General features: G+C 36.1%; 1 protein-coding gene across 1 annotated transcript in view; it reads right to left on the bottom strand.

The window, feature by feature from the left end:
- LOC150108072 (glutamate receptor ionotropic, NMDA 2B-like) overlaps nt 1-20556 on the bottom strand; it is a 125453-nt gene that overhangs the window by 45201 nt on the left and 59696 nt on the right. Inside the window, exon 2 of the mRNA XM_090415575.1 lies at nt 2721-3345. Within this exon, the coding sequence (XP_090271701.1) occupies nt 2721-3200 (480 nt within the window). The 5' untranslated portion in view covers nt 3201-3345. The remainder of the gene's footprint in view (nt 1-2720; nt 3346-20556) is intronic.

Here is a 20556-nt window from a genome sequence, read left to right on the forward strand (position 1 = left end):
ATCATTTGTCTGTATAAAGCGTCATTGTACATCACGCAAATCATCACTCGAAATACACCGAGTGGCCACTTTATTAGTACGCGCGGTTAGCCTAATGGTTTTGCACTTAGCAACCCTATGCCTGGGAAAGGAGTGTCCTGGATTCGATTCCTGTTGCTGACGTGAGGAGCTTAAGGATCTTTCTCAGACATAGCCAAGTTAGCTGGTCTTGGGCATGAACAGCAGGGTTTCCTCCCCCCCCCCCCCAGCAGGCAAACCGTCCCCGTGAACAGACGCAGCTACAGTCATAGAATATACGGAGGCATGGGGCTAGTCACCTTATCCTCGGGACGGGGGTAAGACTTAAAAGGGCTTAAGATAGCTCTATAACAGGCCAATAGGCCAATAGGCCAAACACGTAGAAGGGAGAACAAGAATAAAGCCCCCCCACACACACACACACCTGCCTCCTCTACCTACACGGGATATAGCCTATTTTAACAACATATGAAGGACCTAGTCTCATCGTACTAATTGATCCAACTTTCAAAAAAAAAAAAAAAAAAAAAAAAAAAAGCTAAATATACAGGGTGGTCAGAATTAGAATATCCCTGTTTAAGGCCTTTCGGAGTGTCACCCAGTGATCCAAATGCTGCAGGAATATATTGTGCGTCATGTGGGAAGATAGAGATCTCTGAGAGAGAGAAAAAAACGTAGTTCCGAAATTCATCACCAGGGGAGCTGTAAACACCAAATGCATGGAATTTGTGTATCACGGAAGGCTTAAACAGAGGGACACGAGATTTCCCCCTATATTCTGGTTGTCAATACCATAATATCGTCCACAGTGACGGCACTAACCTTGTCCCAACGTGCTTTGCTCATGAAGCTGTACTACCTAAATAATTGCAGTGCTCTTGCTGCACTCCGCGTATTTCGTCGCCTGAACAAATGTCGACGAGGTCCACCATCTCCATGTGCTCTGAGACGAATGATTAGTCGTTTTTAAGAAACAGAATCGGTGGGAGTTAGACCTGACAGAAGTCGCCAACCAATCCGTTCACAACAAGTGAATGAAGTTGCTACTGCCGTTGTGGAGCAGGCCATGAATAACAGCGTTGGTTCCTGCAGTGCACGTGCTGTATCAACACCCACATGGATGTGTCTTACACAACTTCTGGAAAATTCTACGGAAGATTCTGCATTTCTACCCGTTCAGGATAACCCTGACAAGAAAACGCAGGACTTTGAAAGTCGACTAACATTCGCTTTAACATTCCTTATTCCAGTGTGGTTGAAGGCTAACGTGGCCGTGGAAGATTTTGTGAGAAGATGAAGCTCACTTTCACCTGAACAGAGCAGCTCGAATATCCACAATTTCTGGGTATTGACTACGTAAAGGCATCATGTAATTCCGACAATTTTCTTTGCATTCATCGAAAGTTACTGCCTGGTGCGGGTTTACAGCTTCGTTTATCATTGGACCCTTCTTCTTTGAGGACATTCATCAGTCGGGTCCTGTGACCTGCGCAGTTACTGCCGACAGCTATCGCGATATGATAAACAATTTTGTTGTGCCACAGCCACAGCAGCGCCTGTAACGGAAGTGAGGGAGGTAAAAGGGAAAATGGCGCAGGAAAAAAGGTTGTCACCATTGAAAATAAACTGAAATTAATGAACGAAAGAATGCCATAGATAAAAAGGAAATTCGAACCGTAGATAAAGAAAACTGGAGTAACTATGTAAAAGAAGTAGAAATGGTGTTCAATAGAACACAATCATCGAAATCTTTGAAGCACCTGGAAGGGAATTATTATTGTGAAAGCATATCGAAAGATAATTATTTTATTACTCCTAACATAACAAATAATAGGAACAAAGTACTATAATAGTGAACTGAAATTTAACTAAAATTCTAAAGAAAATGAAAAACAAAACAATTGATTCAGTCTTTACTATAAAACTAATAATCCAAAATAACAATAAAAAAAACCAACGACACATGTACAGAAGGGATAAAAATAGAGCAGTCCACATCCATCTACTTGCATTGTTACCATGCAGAGTAATACGTTGTGTGTGTGTGTGGTCTATGGGAGATGGGAGGACAGAATGATATTCATAAGAACAATCTCCATACTAGGATTTCGCTGCCAACTGGGCAATCTAATTGAGCAACAGCGGGTTGTGTTTGTTCCGCCTTGAACATAACTTTCAAGTTACAAACTAAGTGCTTACGGATTGAAACCCAGTTTCTGTGACGTAGTCCTTCCGTGTCAACAGCGTTCGGTAACTGAAAGATCAATGCGACAGCCCCGCACCTAATCAGAGACTTCAGTCACACTGCAAACAGTGATCCAGGATGTCCGACAGTAATTAGCAATAACCTCGATCTAGAAAAGGCCTTTGGCAGTGGGAAACACAAATACCTGTTTGGAGATCTGGGAATGTTTCAATATATTTCTTGCGTCAGGTGGATAGTGTGGATACGCTTTATAATCGATTTGTAAGTTCGTATGCTTAAAATAAAATAGTTTTAAAAATTAATTTAATAAAATTAAAAAAACACACATTTTCAATAAGACATTCTTCTCGTCGGATCTCTACGATGGATCCAACGAGAAGAATGGATCTCTCGATGGTACAGTGACAAAACTATGTAGTTTTTTTGACATCGGTTGATGGCTAGTGTCGACTATTGTCATTGTCATCATGTCAGTGTATATGTGTTCGGACCTTACCTGTTCTAATCCGATGCTGTCCGCGTTCCAAGCAATCACTGGAATTCCCAAATATCCCGTCAGCTGCAAAATATATTGCGCTGCTGGCGAATTGGTTCCATAAATTTTTGAATCACTAAAATAAAGTATGGCGATTACATCTTGGGCTAATAGTTCGTTACAGAGTGCTGATAGAATCTCCATTGGACTTGGGATGATCGAGAGTTCCGCTATCTTGACCTGTGTACGACGAAGGTATTCTAATAAGATGGAGCTGGTGTGTCTACTTCTTATGATACCTTCGATGGCTTGAGTGATGTATCTGGAGTAAACTCTCTTTTTGCTGTCGAAGGCTGTCTTGGGAACAAGCGCGCCGAAAGTGATATTTGAATCCTCCAATCTACTACCAGAGATCGCGTTTCCTAGTACTGTTACGATCAGGAGAAAGGTAGCAAGTTGCAAGTAACAATTTATCGAATGGCATCTCACAGAGATCGCCATATTCTGCTGTTGGAAACGAACAAGGAGATCACATGGAATTCTGTATGTCAGGTGTTGCTAGGCAACTGGCACAGTTCTCTAGGAAATTCTCTTGACTCACAAGAACCCGCTAAGAGGTCAAACCAGAAAGAGAAATATTGGCTACCTAAAAGAAAATGAAACAAGAAAAAAAAGTGATTCAGTTTCATTTTGTTATATTATTATTATTATTATTATTATTATTATTATTATTATTATTATTATTATTATTATTATTATTATTATTTTGCCACATTCAACTAGTTTAAGTCCTATCCTACAAAAATTAATGGAAAGAATTAAAGCGATATCCAAATAACACAATTTAAAAAATAAATATAAGATAACAAGGAATCGTTTTACAACACAAAGAAGAAATGCAAAAAGAAGCTACTACAGAGACAAATTAACCTCTGCACAAAACAACATTAAACAAACCTCATCTGATCAATGAGATACTAGATTGTGTTCCCAACACCACAGCCTCCGAAACCATAAAACACAGCTTCATGAAAGACGCAAAACCTATCCAACAACTAGCAAATCACTTTAACCAATACTTTGCAGACACTATCCAAGAACTGCACTGAAATATTCTCCCAATCACAAAACATGACCCTCCACTTGGACCACAATCAAAACAGACATTATGGTTCCCAACCATAAAGGAAGCAGAACTTCTCTCAGTAATACATCAAATCAAACCAAACAAAGGCCTAGGAATATATGGTATTAGACCTAAAGATATAAAGCAACATGCAACTAGTTTAAGTCCTATCCTACTAAAATTAATAAACAAATTATTAAAAACAGACAGATACCAAGTATTCTAAAGACCGACATAATCACACCCATATACAAACATGGAAAAAGAAATTTAATCAGCAATTACAGACCCATAGCAACATTACCAATTATCAATCAAATTATGGAGCGGATCATACTGAAGAAACTCACAGCATACACAGAGACCTTTCATATTATCCCCAAAACACAATATGGTTTTCAGAAAAATAAGGGAACAACATCTCTCTTGGAAGACTTCCAAGACGTAATTAATATCGCCCTAGACAAAAACAAAATTGCCATGGTAGTCTTTATTGATCTAACTAAAGCATTCGATACACTCACACATCAAACCTTGTTAGAAAAGCTGAGACATGTTGGAATAGACAAGCCTCTGCACAGGTGGTTTACAAACTACCTTAAAAATAGAAAGCATATCACACGTATCCGTATAGGGTCAAACCGAAGTAGAGAGCTACCAGTAACCTGTGAGCTGTACTCTCCCCAACTCTATTCAACATTTACACGCACGATATTGATCAGCTACCTCTCAAAGGTAAGATATTCCAATACGCAGACGATACAGATATAATATCCATCTATAATAATGCAAGCACAGCCCAAACAAATATGCAACATGACATAAATCTGATCATAGACTGGCTCACGAAAAACTCCATACACTTAAACTCAGAAAAGACAAAATTGATGATATTCAGAAATCCACTGACGAGACCAGTTGATAACAAATATATAACCATCCAACATTCACTTTCCAACATAAAATACACAGAACAGCAAAACCACTACAATCACTCAGGTTGAAACAATACGATACCTTGGAATTTACTTCGATGCAGATATGAACTGGAATAGCCACATAAACCATTACACAACAAACTCCGAATAATAAGTGGCAAACTCTACAGGTTAAAAGACATAGTTCCCACACGCCTAAAAACACTAATATACAAAGCACTATGCCAAAATATACTAATATGCGCTATAACAACGTATGCTTTTTGTGCCCCCTACAAACTAAATACATTAATGCCATTACAGTACAAAATGATAAAACTGATCTTTTAGGAAAAAAGAGAAAATAACGACCTTATATACATTGCAATGTCAGAACACAAAATCCTGACAGCAAAACATTTATGCCACTATGCAGCTTTTCTAAAACATTATTTCAATGCCAATTACAGGACAATCAGAAACACATACCTTATAACAAGACCTCAGACTACTAATTATATCACATATAAATACAATAATCACTACGGAAAGGCCACGCGAAACTTCTACATCCCAGACATGATAAACAAATTACCTTTTGAATACAGAAACCTTACAAACTACAATAGCCTGAAAAGAGCTCTAACGACATACTGTGAACAAGAAACACGTACCGAAAATACCATACAAACGCAATGAAGCACAATATATTCGTTCAGGCTTCCAGTTCAGCGAGGCCTCAATACAACATTCCAAGTTATTGTGTGTGTGTGTGTGTGTGTGTGTGTGTGTGTGTGTGTGTGTGTGTGTGTGTGTGTGTGTGTGTGTGTGTGTGTGTGTGTGTGTGTGTGTGTGTGTGTGTGCGTGCGTGCGTGCGTGCGTGCGTGCGTGTTTTTTTGGGGAGGGTACGTGCGCGAATTTCTCAATCATAGATTTCGTAGCTTCCCAACACAGCAAAAAAAAACAATAATTAATAACCAACTGGTGTCATCCTCAGATAAGCTTACATATAAACTTCGAGGATGAAAGCAGAGAAATTAGTTCTCATCCAAGATGTATCATATGTAACCAAATGCATGTAATGTACGTATCATATGTAAACAAATGTATGTAATGTATCTAATAACTGTAACAAAAGTATGCAATATAGAGTGATTATATCCATTGATATTGTATATATAGAGTACAAAATTGCAAATAAACCTCTGTAATAATCATCATTATGAATATTATAATAATAATATAGGCTGTAAACAGTTATTGTTATTATTATTATTATTTAAAAAACTTTATGTACGAGAAAGTATTTGTTATGCATAATTGTGTTCCTATAATGCATGCAATTTATCTGAGAAATAATAAAATGTTAAAAATTTTTTTTAAATTGTTGTTGTTGCTGTTGTTGAGAAAATGCTTTAGCAATTTTTGAGCAATTAATATGATTTGCTAAATAAAAAATAAAATAAAAAAATAATAATAATATATTATTTCTTGTATCTTTCTAATTTTAATTTCAGTTTAGAAACCTTTATTGACAGACTTAATATAAACTATTATTTAGTCTGCATTTTAAGAAGATTCCTCTTTTTTTATAAGTTCGAATACGCCAAGTATCCCCTTTATTAGGAATACCTCCCCATCATCCTAAATAGAAAAGTGTTCCTACTAAAGTGGTCACTCAGTGTATGTACTTACTTTTGTTTTTAATTTCTGTCGTCATCGTGTTACATACTGTAGCGTTCATGTTTACTCAAACGATGGTGTCGAAGTTATCTTCATCCATCGCAGTACAAGTGATATCGATAGCTTTTGTTGGATTATTGTTTTTTGTCCACGAATTGAAACATTTGCAATGAATATCACTGAAACAATGCTTATTGGTATGGAAATATTCCTTCTCCATTAAATTTCTAAACTTGTTCTTGGATAATGAAGGTTGAGATGAAACTTGACTACTCAATCTACATTTTTATTTTATCCTTAAGACTGAAATATTTGCAAGGAATTACCCCCACCTCAAAAACTGATTTCGAAATGGTCCAAATCACGAAGTTTGGTATTCTGTCCAAATGAAAGTCACACCTCCTGCCCCTTGCCAAAAGCTATTGACCGTAACTTTTGTCAACCTTACTTCTACTTGTTTGGCACTCGAATGATTCCGTTGTGTCCTTACCCCTACCACAGATAAAAATATCCTATTTCTCACGTTTCCTCCGGTTGTTTCATTGATGTCTTTTTACCATTCCTAACACACAGCATTCAATGTCCTCCTTTGATTTTTTTTATCAGAACAGGATGGGAATAATGCTGTCCAAAGTGGACATGGACACCAAAAACGTCTCTAGGTCCTGATGACATCCCCCCCCCCCAATTGTTCTAACGATTTATTCTCCAGAGAGGTTTCGTGTCGTCCTTTTCTTCTATTCTAGTATCTACCTGGAAGCCTAGAAATTATCTTCCATGCCCGACCGAGAAAAAGAGCAAATCTTTACCAACAAATCACCATGGACTTCTTTTCACCGTCCGTTCTTTTTAAATTAATCATTAATAGTCAACTACTACCTTATCTAAATCTTCCTACTTGTGTTACCCTCCTTTGGACAAGTGGCATTAAGAAGTTTGGTGAATCTTAATTCTATCCGATTTGTCACAAAAGTTTACTATTAAGGTGATAGCCACCTAATTATTGACGATACCCTACACTCCTCTTTTTTATTTGACAAACCTTGCCACTACACAAATGACCAAAGATTCAAGAATATCAATTTTTGCTTGCAATCCAAAAGTCTGACATACGAACCGTTCTTCAGTAGGGTTTCTGATAACTTTGGATAACAATAATTTGATGAGAGAAATCTTATCTTATCAACTCAGCAGGAAAAAATTTTAATCGCAGCAAACGATAGCAGCAAAGTTCGAAGAGCATGCAATCATTTCGAGTGCTTCCCTCGGCGTATAATTCTCCTGATTTTCCATCAGATATCTGTAGGATCATGTGGAAGGCAACATCCACTGGTGCTTCTCTCGGTTGCTCACTTCGGGATGTTATTCTGTCTTCTTGTTCCAGAATACCTCAGGACACCTTCCGTGTTGTAATCAAGTCAATGGCAAAACGAATGGAAGCGGTTACAAGCAGTAAAAGAGACCCAACACGTCACCCTGTAGGTGATCATAATGTTTGGGTTCATAAGAGTAATTTTGAATTGGATTTGAAAACACAGCAAGAAAACACCATTGAAAAACACAGCAAGGATCGTCCTTCACTTCTCTAAACTTGGTTTAGAATTTCAATAACTCCAGATTTTTTTAACCTCACAGAAAGCTCAATATTGATTCCTTGTTCCAGGCGTCTCACTCATTTCTTTCTCAAATATTTAAACACTGCCTTAATAAACGAAAAATCCTACCAACACCGTACGAGACAGGTTAACTCACTTTCAGTTGAAAAATCCTTACAAAAGTTATTTTCCTAGACGAAATTCAAACTTGGGTATTTCTAACTGAAGGGTGTTCTCGCTACCAACTGAACTATGAATACTCTCATAGAGGACAACCTTATTTTGTCACCAAAAGACTACTTTAATTATCCTTCTTATATACCAATGCAACTTTGGAATTCTCAGTATAATTTATGTACGCAGGATCAAAATGAATAATCAGTCAGATCCTTCATAGTAAGAAAACGCGAAAAATACTATTTTATAGTAATTATTATTGGGATGAAGCAATCTGTCGAATTCCTTATTAGGGGATGAAGCAAACAGTTATTTTAAAGAGTCTGGCGAGGGAATGAAATCTGAATGCTGAAGTATTAGAATTCAAATGAAAGAGACGCAGACAGTAATTAGATTTTTAACAATGGCAGCTAATGAATCAGATGGCGAAGAAGACGGTGGCAACAGACATGAAAAATAAACCTGAACAATTTAAACTGGATGCAGGATCAATACTGTATTATTATTACGTGAGACGTCCAGATAGTTCCTGTACTCATCGCGAGAGGGCACTGTACTCTACTTCGCTACACATGTTATCGTCTCTTCTACTGCTAATTCTCCAACAATACGTAACGACACTACTACCGTCAACGCCATCTACCGCCCATTACCACCAACACCAGTATTTTTTGTCTGTAATTTGCATGTGTTCTCATCGGGATGAGAATCTCGAGAGGGAAAAAAAAAAAAAAAAAAAAACTCTTCCAACGCCGTATATTAGACTATCTAAATCACCATTTGATTGAAAACATAAAAGCAACCCGTGCTATGTTGTTGTTACAGTTATGATGAAAAGGATAACTGTAACAGCAATATTGACAATATGGGAAGGCAACATAGAATTGTTTCAAGATTTATTGAAGTCTCATAAAAAAATTAAATAAATAATATAATTTATTTTGAAATTAATTAAAAATACTTTTTATGTCTAACATTAATGCAAAATACTTTAATAATAACTTAGTACACCTTTTCTTTTTACTTGTACATAGCAAATAAAAATTTGTTGTAAATTAGAACCGTGAGAAGGAGAGGAGAATCGATCGTGTAATGCGGTTAATACCCTTGGAGGGTAATGGATGGCAATGCTGTAGCCAATGAAGTTCTAACTGAAGTTCGGCTATTGCTGTTACCCTCTTGCCATGATCAGAACTTTAATAGCTCAATAACACCTTATCCCTACACTGTCCTCTACAGATAACGAGGAAGATGAAAAGAATTCTTGCTTCGCCCCTTTAAGCCGGTCCTTAATAAGGACTAAGGACCGTGAGATGCGGTGATTAATATACCCTTGGAGGGTAATGAATGGCAATGCTGTAGCAATTGAAGTTCTAACTGAGGCTCGGTTATTGCTATTACCCTCCTGCCATGATCAGAGCTTCAACAGCTCAATAACAACTTATCCGTACACTGTCCTCTACAGATAACGGAAAGATGAAAAGCATTCTTGCTTCGCCCCTTTTAAGCCAGTCCTTATAAGGACTATAAGTTTATGGTTTGAGGAGATATGAACTCTTTTTCCTTCACAGGTTGATGATGAAGTAATGTTAAAAATCCCAAGAATCCTGCTGCATTGGTTGAAGTCGGTTTGCTTTATGGATTCAAACTCTCCATCTGTGCCTCTGAGAGTTGTGTGATACAGCAACAGACCAAATAGTAGGCATTTCACTGCAAGGTAGTGAGAAAGATTAGGAACGACAAATATGCTTGCGACGGCAATTAAGGCAGGTGAAAAACCATCAGTATTGCATGTTTGAATCATACGTCTTGATAGCGATTTTAGGTAGAAGTAAGAGACGTTGAAAAAAAATTATTGCTACTGAAAATTGACCACTGCTGAAAATTTTCGAAATCCTCGATGCTGTAATTTTTAACAATAATTTTATGATGTTGATGATTTTATTAGGATTACTTAAAATCATCAATCGGTACACTTTACATACCGTATGTGTGTTCCTATACTTTTTGTAAACATTATATGTATAAATAAAAATATACCGCGTAAAAAAATGGTCTAACTTTACCAGTGATTTTCAAAAATCCATTGACACTAATTTCCCTTTATTTATTTTGAATTAAATAAATACTCGGCAGACTAACCATGTTTTACTGTTTAATATTTGTCTTTTATATCTCATGCACTGAGATTCCTTAGCGGGCGTTCCAGTATAATTCCCCGTTGCCCCCCCCCCCCCACACACACACAAAGAGCGTGCTCGTCTTCCACCTCTTCCGTCAGCTAAGTAAATTTGATTACCACTAACCGCAGATATGACAGTCCTAAAGAAACTACCTCGTTGAGGATATTTTTATAAAATTAAATACACACACACATACACATGCGACGTCGTTGGCCCCGGCCTTGTATTGAGCACCCTTCACAATAAAATCTAATTGTGAACACGCACAAGCCCAAGTGAAACAACGAGTGGATACCCACAATCAAATTTAAAGCATGCAGAATCTAATTTGGGCGAATGTATGTGGAAACAGAGAATTATTTGCAAGGCTGTAAAAGAAAAAGACTCCAAGAATAGTTACATCGTCGTTTCCTATACTAGATTTTTATCACCATATTCGAGGGAAGTTCATACGCAGTTCGAGGAAGTGACATCAAAAATATTTGCTGTTAATATAGACAAAAATGCATATTTCTAGTTATAGCAGTTTATGCGATAAATGAACTGTTTCTTGCGTTCATTCTCATGATAGAACGAACATATTTTGGAATTGCTCACTAAAGCTATTTAGACCAATATATTAGGTTTATTACTTCCATTTTCGTAAGAAAAACCCGATTTTTGCCAAGAACAGTTTCCAAAAGAAGGTGAGTTAAAGAATTCATCTTCTTTTGGATAATCTTTATAAAAGGTTGGATGCGAACTTAAATCTTTCTAACCTAAATCTTTCTAATCTTTCCATTGCAACTAGGTGTAATGTTCAATGTATCGTTGCAAATGCACCGAATATTGTTTGAGAAATCTTAGCATGATACCCCTTAAAAAATTCCTATTAGATCGATTCAAAGGTATAAACGTTCTTCGACGATTGTCCACCAGAACATTGGTAATCAGGTGTTTTTTTTTTTTTTTTCCTTTTAGAGAACAACTAGGACAGCGCTTCCCAAACTGTGGGCCGCGGCCCCCTTGGGGGCCGTAGGTTTTGTTGAGGGGGCCCGTGAAATAATGAAAACAAATTTAAAATGTTTTAAGACTAAGTATATATTTTTATTTTAAAAGAAACGTATTTAACTTTTATTAATTCTTTTTTGTTATTTTTTATATTTTAATGGAAAAATTCACACATTGGTGTTGGTTCACAAACTTTGCTTCCTGCGTATTTCGGCGCTTAATGAATATTAGTAAATATTGCTTATTCATATGTTTCATTTCAAAGCAGTGGTTAATTGTATTTACTTCGAATGCTCTCCAGGGAAGTTCCAAATCTTTCTGTCCCTTTCATAACGCGTTCCTAATCAGGGACTGTTGATATTGACTTTATATACATATCAAAACTCGTTTTATATTATCACTGTCATCCGAGCTAGTTTCTGTTACCAATAAAAGTTTCGCATATACTTCACACATGAAAAAAAGCTTAAACAAGTTCATGTGGGGAGATAGTAACAGGCTTGCAGTGGTAAACAACACGTCCTCCCTAAGAGCCACTATACTGCAGAGGCAATAAAAATAAGTACTTTTATTATGCCAGTGAATAAGGTATGAGGAGTCTGTGTAATATATTTCTCAACAAATAGTGCAATTAGAGACAACTGGGATAAAAACACACACACATATATATATATATATATATATATATATATATATATATATATATATATATATATATATATATATATATATTTATAATGAATGTTATGGCAGTTTCACATATGGAATTCGGTTGAAGAGAGAGTTAGCATTTCAACTCAATTGTCAGCTATGCTTTTATCTTTTATCTTTCGGTTGCGCGATCTTTTGTTAATACCGCACCAATCATATGCACGTTTTAATAAACAGACTGCCTTTGCTGTCTGTTTCGCGTTTGGCTTAATTACAGTAAAAGGAGAAAAGTCACAAAAGTGAAAAATGTTCCTGGTCCGGGGAATTCCCTTATTCAGGTAATATTCACTAATTTCATGTTATCAGTCTGTGGTGTGCCAGTATCGGTAAGTGGTGATATTATTTGATCTATTCTACGTTAAAAAAATTTAACCCTGAGATGGATAAGTGGTTGGTAAAAAATAAAAAAAAATAAAACAATCCCGTGAACAATCAGAAGAAGCAGAAACAGACTAAAAAAAAAAATTTATTTTTTTAGTATTTTACCAGAACAGCCCGCATCGTCTTCAGAACCAAACGGTAAGAGGCAAAAAATGTAATATATGCATTTGATTTTTGCAATATTCGCTGTGTATGTTTTGTATTGAATATAAATACAATAAATATTATAATAATATATCTCTATTACGATTGTTTTTTTTTTGGGGGGGGGGCGTGAAATATTTTAATTTTTGCAAAGGGGGCCCTGACATCCAGAAGTTTGGGAAGCACTGAACTAGGAGCCCGGAAAAAAGCTGCAATGGCTTTTTAGATTGCAAACACTTGCTCTTATGGCGGGGTAAACGCTAACAGCATTTCTGAGAGTCGTATCTCTTCATTGTCAATGAATTCACAGATGGAAGAACGATAGAAAGACTACAGCGTTGCTTGTCCAATAAACATGTCGAAATCAATTGCTAATATCTACCTTTTGACTTACAAATACTACGTTTTTCAGAGACTTTATCAATTTTTAAGATCTAATTAAAAAAATGACAAAACCTTTGTTTAAAATATATTTTCAATGCTGTTGGACTCAAGGTTCGATTTCTTTTCGTATGTTAGAAAAGATATTTGCGATTCTTGACATAGTTCCGTTGTTTAACGAAAATGTCAGCAGTCCAAATAGTTTCGATGCGAATTCTTTTTACTCTTTTTGTCTTCTTGATCCTGACAAACAAATTTTTTTGCTACTGAAAAAGAATTCGTCTTCTGGTTTCCCTCGTGTGCAAATATTTCATTTTCAGATCCTTCTGCTGCCGTTCGCTTCGACTGTTTCACAGAGCGGATATTTCGTTCAAAAATCCAGACGTCAGTATATTCTCCAGAACTGAACGCTCCCTTTACATTTTTATTTATTTATTTTTCAGCTTTAGGGACCTGATAGTACTCTACAAGAGAATAGTTTAGTTACTGCTCGATCTAGCAGCTTAGAGGGAACATTGCCTACCAGTCATACAACGTCAAATTTAACTTTGTTTTGGGGATTTTTAGTCAGATATAAATTCACAACGATTCTCGTGTTATCGAATTGAACATCAGTGTGATGTTCACTTCCATTCTTCTCCACTAAGTGTAGTTAAAGTATAATTTTTTTACTCATTTGCCATCAATCTCAAACCTGTATTTTGCATTACTTAGAAAAAATACATTACAAAGAGTGATTTGGTGATGTGCGCTTTGCGAATTCGTCCGTCAAAAATGACAGTCTTCGAAAATCAGGGCATCGCAAGTTCTCTTTCCATCTGGATCGAAATAAAAGTGAAACAAAAAAATTTTTTTTCAAGTTCAAAAGTTGAAGAACATTAGACAATGATGACTGCTGATTGGCATATACAGAGATTGTACATCGCAGATTCGTTTCCAAAGATTATTCCGATTTTTATTTTTATTCTGGTACGCTTCGGTGTCTTGTAAAATGTGAAGAGAAAAAGAAAACTAGTTGCAATTAATTGGACATTAGTTTCTTCAGTACACTCTTTGTCAACTATATTTTGTTCATATTGGTATTTCTGACTAAAAACGACAATATGTTGTTATTCAGCACCCTTCTTATTTCCCAGTTCAGCACCCTACGAGTTACACCAAAACTCAAGTTGACACTCAAGGAAAGCAAATGCCATGATGGGGTCATCACAATCAGAAATGCAAACTGCCGAAGTCAAACACTCGATTTGTGTAATTGTTTGCAACCGCACGAATAATAAACTTCTTGTATGTATAAAAGAACTACTATGAAAGGTTCGACGTGGAATGGAATAGCTCATCAAATGATGTTATCCTGGAGAGGAAAGATCCATCGATATCTTTTGAATGGAAAGACCCAGATTCTAATGCCATCCAGGAATATAAAGAGCTTTTATAAAGATTCCATTGAAGGTGATGTAGCTACTCTAATTCAGAGGTGAAAGCCTTTTTTAATTCATAAAGCAGACAAATCCTATTAAAAGAAGTTTATTATTCGTGCGGTTGCAAACAATTACACAAATCGAGTGTTTGACTTCGGCAGTTTGCATTTTTGATTGTGATGACGCCATCATGGCATTTGCTTTCCTTGAGTGTCAACTTGAGTTTTGGTGTAACTCGTAATACAAACTGAATAAACATAATGAACACTGCCTTCTTAGTCTTTGTTACTTGGGCTAAATTTCAACCAACCATTTACTGATTTTCAGTTCACGGAATTCAATATACCGTCAACAGCTACGATACAATTTTCATTATGCTGTTTTCTACCAAACGAAACTGGAACATTCATTGCAGGGGGGGGGGTTGTACTAAGTCAACAGGAGACACACATCTGAATTGACACAAAAGTCATATTTACTGAACAAACCTTGTGCAAATAAGAAACTACTCCAATGCTAATTTTCGAGATGGATAATTTGCTGAATATGGGAACGTCATGTTTGCTCGATACTTTACTTTGAACGATGTTATTCGAGCTGTCTTTCTCCCGTGGAAGACTAATAGAGAGAACTTTGTACGCATTTAATAATAATGTAATCATTTCTTCACTGAAAACCTAGAGAAGTCTGCATCGTTCGAATATTAATGACAATATTGAACCGAGTAACTTTAAGCTTAAGAAAAAGAAATCAAAAGAATAAAAAAAACTGTGCAATTCACCACCCATTAAGACAAAGGGAGAACGAGCATCTCCCCTTCTTCCTTCAAACAGCTTATTCGCACCAAAGCGGGCAGAAAAGTTAGAATTAAACCATTGATTTTAACTTGAACAATTTAACACAAAGTCATAAACAATTAAGACTTTTTATATAGATACTGTATATACCGAAATTGGGTATTTGGCATCTTTATAAAAAATGCCGAACAACCTTAATTTTGATTGTTTACGCTTGTTTACTTTTATATTTTTAAATGAAAATTAAACAAAGGAATTTGAAGAGATGCATAAGTATATATTAAAACTAAGAAACATTCCACGATAAGGCAAAATCGCTCGGAGTTCCGTTCAAATAACAAAGGATGTCGTTATACTGAATTTTGTAATCACCTCAGATTATTTAATAGTAATTTACTTGTTCCATACTTGAACAGCAACTCCCTTCTCATTTTATGACGCATTATAACCGAGCAACATTCTCTCTCATGATGACACACATTTCTAGGATAATGTTGAGCGACAAACTCTCAGTAAACAAATCCATATTCATGAAAACAACGCAGTGATCACTATAAACTTACGCTGAGGCTTCTCACAGGCGTGCAAACTAACGTAACAGACTTCGAGTAGCATTGTGTATAACAATTCTACCGCAAAATGAAGCTTCCTCCATGAATAAATATAACAGACCTCTTCAACAGAAACCAGTGCGCCCCACAGAATAATCTAAGGGACAGAAATTAGTCAACTTTTAGTACAAAATATTTTGACCACTTTTGTGAGAAGATAAACGATGTGAAATCGTGTCACTGCTATAGCGGCGCCAATTAGTTGGGTCCTGTGCAATCGTGTGATCTGTTTGTCACATAATAAACTCGTCAGAAAATTCCCTTTACACAACCAACTGTATTAACGTATAAATTAGAACGTGTCCTTGTTAGTACACTGATCTCATAGCCTTAGCTGTTTCGGTTCTAATTCAAAATAATGCTAATCCTCACGTACTTGTATACTGCTAGTTGAATGCTTCGAACAATTTCACTCCTGTTTGATATAAATTTATTTATCTAATTTCCTGCCATACCAGTTATGCTTATTCCCTGTCCGGACAGTTCATCGCCGACCATTTAACGGGGAGACCATTTATCGCGAGGAAAAATTCATCGCTAGAAATTTAGTCGTTGGGAAAATTAATCGCACGAAAATTCATCGCGGTTATATGTGAAAAAAAAATTTTTTTTTTCACATATAACCGCGTAAACGATGTTATTCATGAAAAGATAACATTAAATCTATTAGTGAAAATTAAAATTATTTGAATTGTTTATTATCCGCTAAAACATTAAAACAAGTGTTGTGCACCTAAAAGGCATGAATGTCGTGATGTTCTGTTTTTATTTTATTCCTTCAAAATTGTATTATTAGCCACTTCGAAGGAGCAATTATTATTTTGTTGTTATTAAAACAACTTAAAATTTTATCTTCAAGAGGAACTGGAATCAGTACAATCAGGCATCTCTCAATCAATATTTGTAGTCCTGAAAAGAACTGTTTTGATGATCATGAAAAGGAACACTTTTTATTTCATAATATTCAAAATTGAGCAGTATGGGGAAAAAATATGAAACAAAAAAGGCGAATTCATAGCCACAAAGTTTTCAAAATAAAAAATTATGGGCGACTCCTCTTAAGTGATCAAGAGTTTCATGATTTTCATAATCACTAACGATGAGCTTTAGTCTTTTTGCAGTATTTCGATAGCGTTCCAGCTATATATTGCTCTATTTTCCCCCTCATTGAAATGTTGCTCATCCCTCAAAGGTTTTAGAAACTTCCATATTTTCGGATGAGAAGCACCAATTAGTTCACTGAACGCACGATGCCACCCTTCGCATGAGTTGATTGTCTTTGGTAATCCTTCCAGAGCAGCATGGTAACAATAAGGCATGGGGAAAGCGAGGTGGACGACGAAGTGATCGACGATCAGGTTTGCCAATCCAAGTGTCTTCTACGTAGTGCAGAACAGACTGAGCTTCAGCAGGATTTTCACCTAACACTTCAAAAGCACGTACACCATTTGTAGATGGCACAAACGCAATTGCTGATATGCGCATTTTTATTGCAAATTCGGAATCAGCAGGAATCACGCTATCGTTTATAATGCCATGAATTGTGTACAGCTGCTCAAAAAGAGGTGGAGGAGGAGTTTTAAAAGTGCCATCTGCATACCATGTCGTCGATTGCGACAATAACTGTAGATTTCGTTTAGTAGAAAACATCAGCCATCTGTTGCGGCCATCTTTGCTGTCATGCAAAAGGAACTCTTCATTTCCATAGGTGATTTTATATATTGGCGAAATAATTAAATTACTTAACGAATTTGGATTTGGTGGTCCTGCTTGATTTCTGGTTCTTCGAATAGACTTCTTTACAAAGGCATTGCTCGGCATTTGGCCGATGACGACAGGAGATATTTTTGTGTGTGTTTCCGTGATAATTCGATGAGTCCCATCGTTAGTTGTACGGGCTCGATCTTTGATCTCATTAAGTATCTTCGCTGCTTGAACCCGTGCCATGTTACCAGCATGATTATGTTGGTTAATTCGTTTGGTAATGTTGTCGCCAGCTGTTGAATACTCGCACGGGAATGCATTTTTTGAAACTGATCACATTTCCAAAAAATCCTTTCTTCGTTTTCTTCGTCTTTTATAAATAAATGACCATTATCACTCAATTTACGCTTCATCTTCTCGCTTAAAATAAATTCCAGAGGCAACGTGCAATAATTGTAATTAATTTATAAATTGGTTCTTAAACTTCGAACTTTTAAACACTTACCAAAAGAAAAAAATGTCGGGGATTGGACGTCTGAGAACACGTGACGTGAAACTGTTTAATTTGAAATTTCCAGTGCAGAACTTTACTTTCAAGCAGGAATATATTCACACAGTAACAGCTCCAACACAGTAGTGAAACGCAACTTTCATACTCTGGGAACCAGCGATTAGAATCAGAAATTATGTATTATATATATATATATATATATATATGTACTCACACACATCCAATTAATAACAATAGTTTTTAGTTAGATGCTGTGTTTGTCATATGGTTTTGCTTGAGTCTATACAGCATAGTTTCTGTATGAAGGGACATGTGATTTATTAATTAGTGTCGTTTTTATCCCACTTGTCTCTAATTGCACTATTTGTTAAGAATGACACATACTGTTCATACTTTATTCATTGACATAATAAAAGTACTTGTTTTTCTTGCCTCCGCAATATAGTGGCTATTGGGGAGGGCGTGTTGATTATCGCTAGAGCAGTTACTTTCTATCGCCTAAAGTGCACGTGTTTAAGCTTTTTATTTTCATGTGCGAGGTATATGCGAAACTTTTTAATTTCTTTTTTTTCGAAAAGTAAAATCAGGCGTGGTGCGAGTTATACGCAAGGGCAAGTTATATTCGAGTAAGTACGGTATTTCAACTATGGATGAGTACATTGGTACTTCTTTAACTCTGCGGAAGTCACGATCGAAAAATCGGCTTAGGTCGCATGCATCCGAGAGATACATTCATTATTAGTACGTATGCGCTGAAATACGATAAAACTTAAAATAAAAAAAAACACTACAAATATAATACATGATGGTTTACTCATTTTCAGATACAATCTAGAAATTATTGAAAAAAAAAAAAAAGAAACTGAAGAAAGAAACTAAATTAATACTATACTGACATAGGAGTTCGCGGTATCTCTTCTTCTTCTTCTTCTCTCTTCCATCATCTATGTGGATGATGATGAGGCCGAATGAACTCTTTCCACTTCTGTCTCTCCCTGGAGAATCCGAACAATCTGTCCAGTTTGTGATTTGGTTTTCAGGTGCTCTTTTATTTTGTGTATCCATCTAATCTGGGCCGTCCTTTGGATCTTTTACCTTCCATCATTGTATTCAGGGCTTTAGATGGTAGTGTTTCTGTTCCCATTCTGGTCACATGGCCAAACCATCGCAGTCTTCTTTCTTGGATTTTGTCTATTATTGTTATTTCTTGTTTTAGTCATTTCCTTATGTCTTAGTTTCTTAGTCTATCCAGCAGAGATACTCCAAGTAATCTTCTTAGCCAACCCATTTCAGTAACTAATAATTTTTTCTCTTCAGCCTTTTTGAGATTCCAGCATTCACTTCCATAAAGGAGTATTGGGAGGATCTTTGATTCATAGATTCTTACTTTTATGACTTGTTTGATATCTCTTGACTTCCATATTTTATTAATTCGTCCAAAAGTTTGGAATGCTTGACTGATTCATCTGTTTATAACTTTTATAATTTCACCATTGTACTCAATAACTCCTCTAAGGTAGGTGAAGTTTTCTACTTGCTCTAGATTCTTACTATCAATTTCAATTTTCAGATGAGCTTCTTTTTCCTATTTGCATAATTTTTGTTTTGTCTATATTTATGTTTAATCCAGATTTTATACACTCCTCCTTTATTTTATCAGACATTCGCTGTAGATTTTCTTCTGTGCTTGCAAGTAATGCAATGTCGTCTGCAAATTTTAAATTTGTCACATTTTTCCCATATATTTTGATTCCGAAGTCTTCATTGTTTAAGGCCTTGCTGGTTGCTTTTTCCATTGTAAGATTGAACAGGTCTGGTGACAGATTGCATCTTCGACTTACTCCGCTCTCTGTGTGGAACCAGTTGGTTAAGGTGTCCTCCATTCGTACTGCACTTTCAGATTTCTCATACAGATTCTTTATTCTTGTGGTTTTGTTGGGAATTCCAACTTCTTCCATAGTTTTCCATAGTTCTCTTCTACGGATTGAATCAAATGCCTGACGAAAGTCTATGAAATTCATGTAGCAACTTTGGTTGTACTCTAGTGCCTTTTCTATTAGCTGTCTTAAGATGAATAGTTGATCAATTGTTCTTCACCCTGGTCTGAAACCGACTTGTTCTTCTCCTAGTGTCAGTTCTATATATGGTTTAATTTGTTTTTGGAGTACTTTTGTAAAAACCTTACTTGGAATGCTGAGGAGGTTAATGCCGCTGTAATTATTGCATTCTGTTTTATCTCCTTTTTTGCATATAAGAGTTATGACGGATTTGGTCCAATCAGTAGGTATTGCTTCGTTTTTGTAGATCCTTTCAAATAACGTTTTTAATGGTTCCAAAAGTTGTTCCTTTCCTGCTTTTAAGAATTCTGCATGTATTTGACCAATGCCAGGTGCTTTCCTAGTTCTGAATTATATAAGCTGTGCTATTATTTCTTTGGTAAAGATATTTGTTTCCTCTTCCATTTCAGTGGCTGGAATAGTAATATCCTGAGAGCTGTTTTTATTATATGTCTCTAAAAGTATTCT

Source organism: Typopeltis vanoorti, chromosome 3 (genome assembly GCF_054136105.1).
Source record: "Typopeltis vanoorti isolate ZY-2024b chromosome 3, IOZ_Tvanoo_1.0, whole genome shotgun sequence".
In the NCBI taxonomy this organism is placed as follows: Eukaryota; Metazoa; Arthropoda; class Arachnida; order Uropygi; family Thelyphonidae; genus Typopeltis; species Typopeltis vanoorti.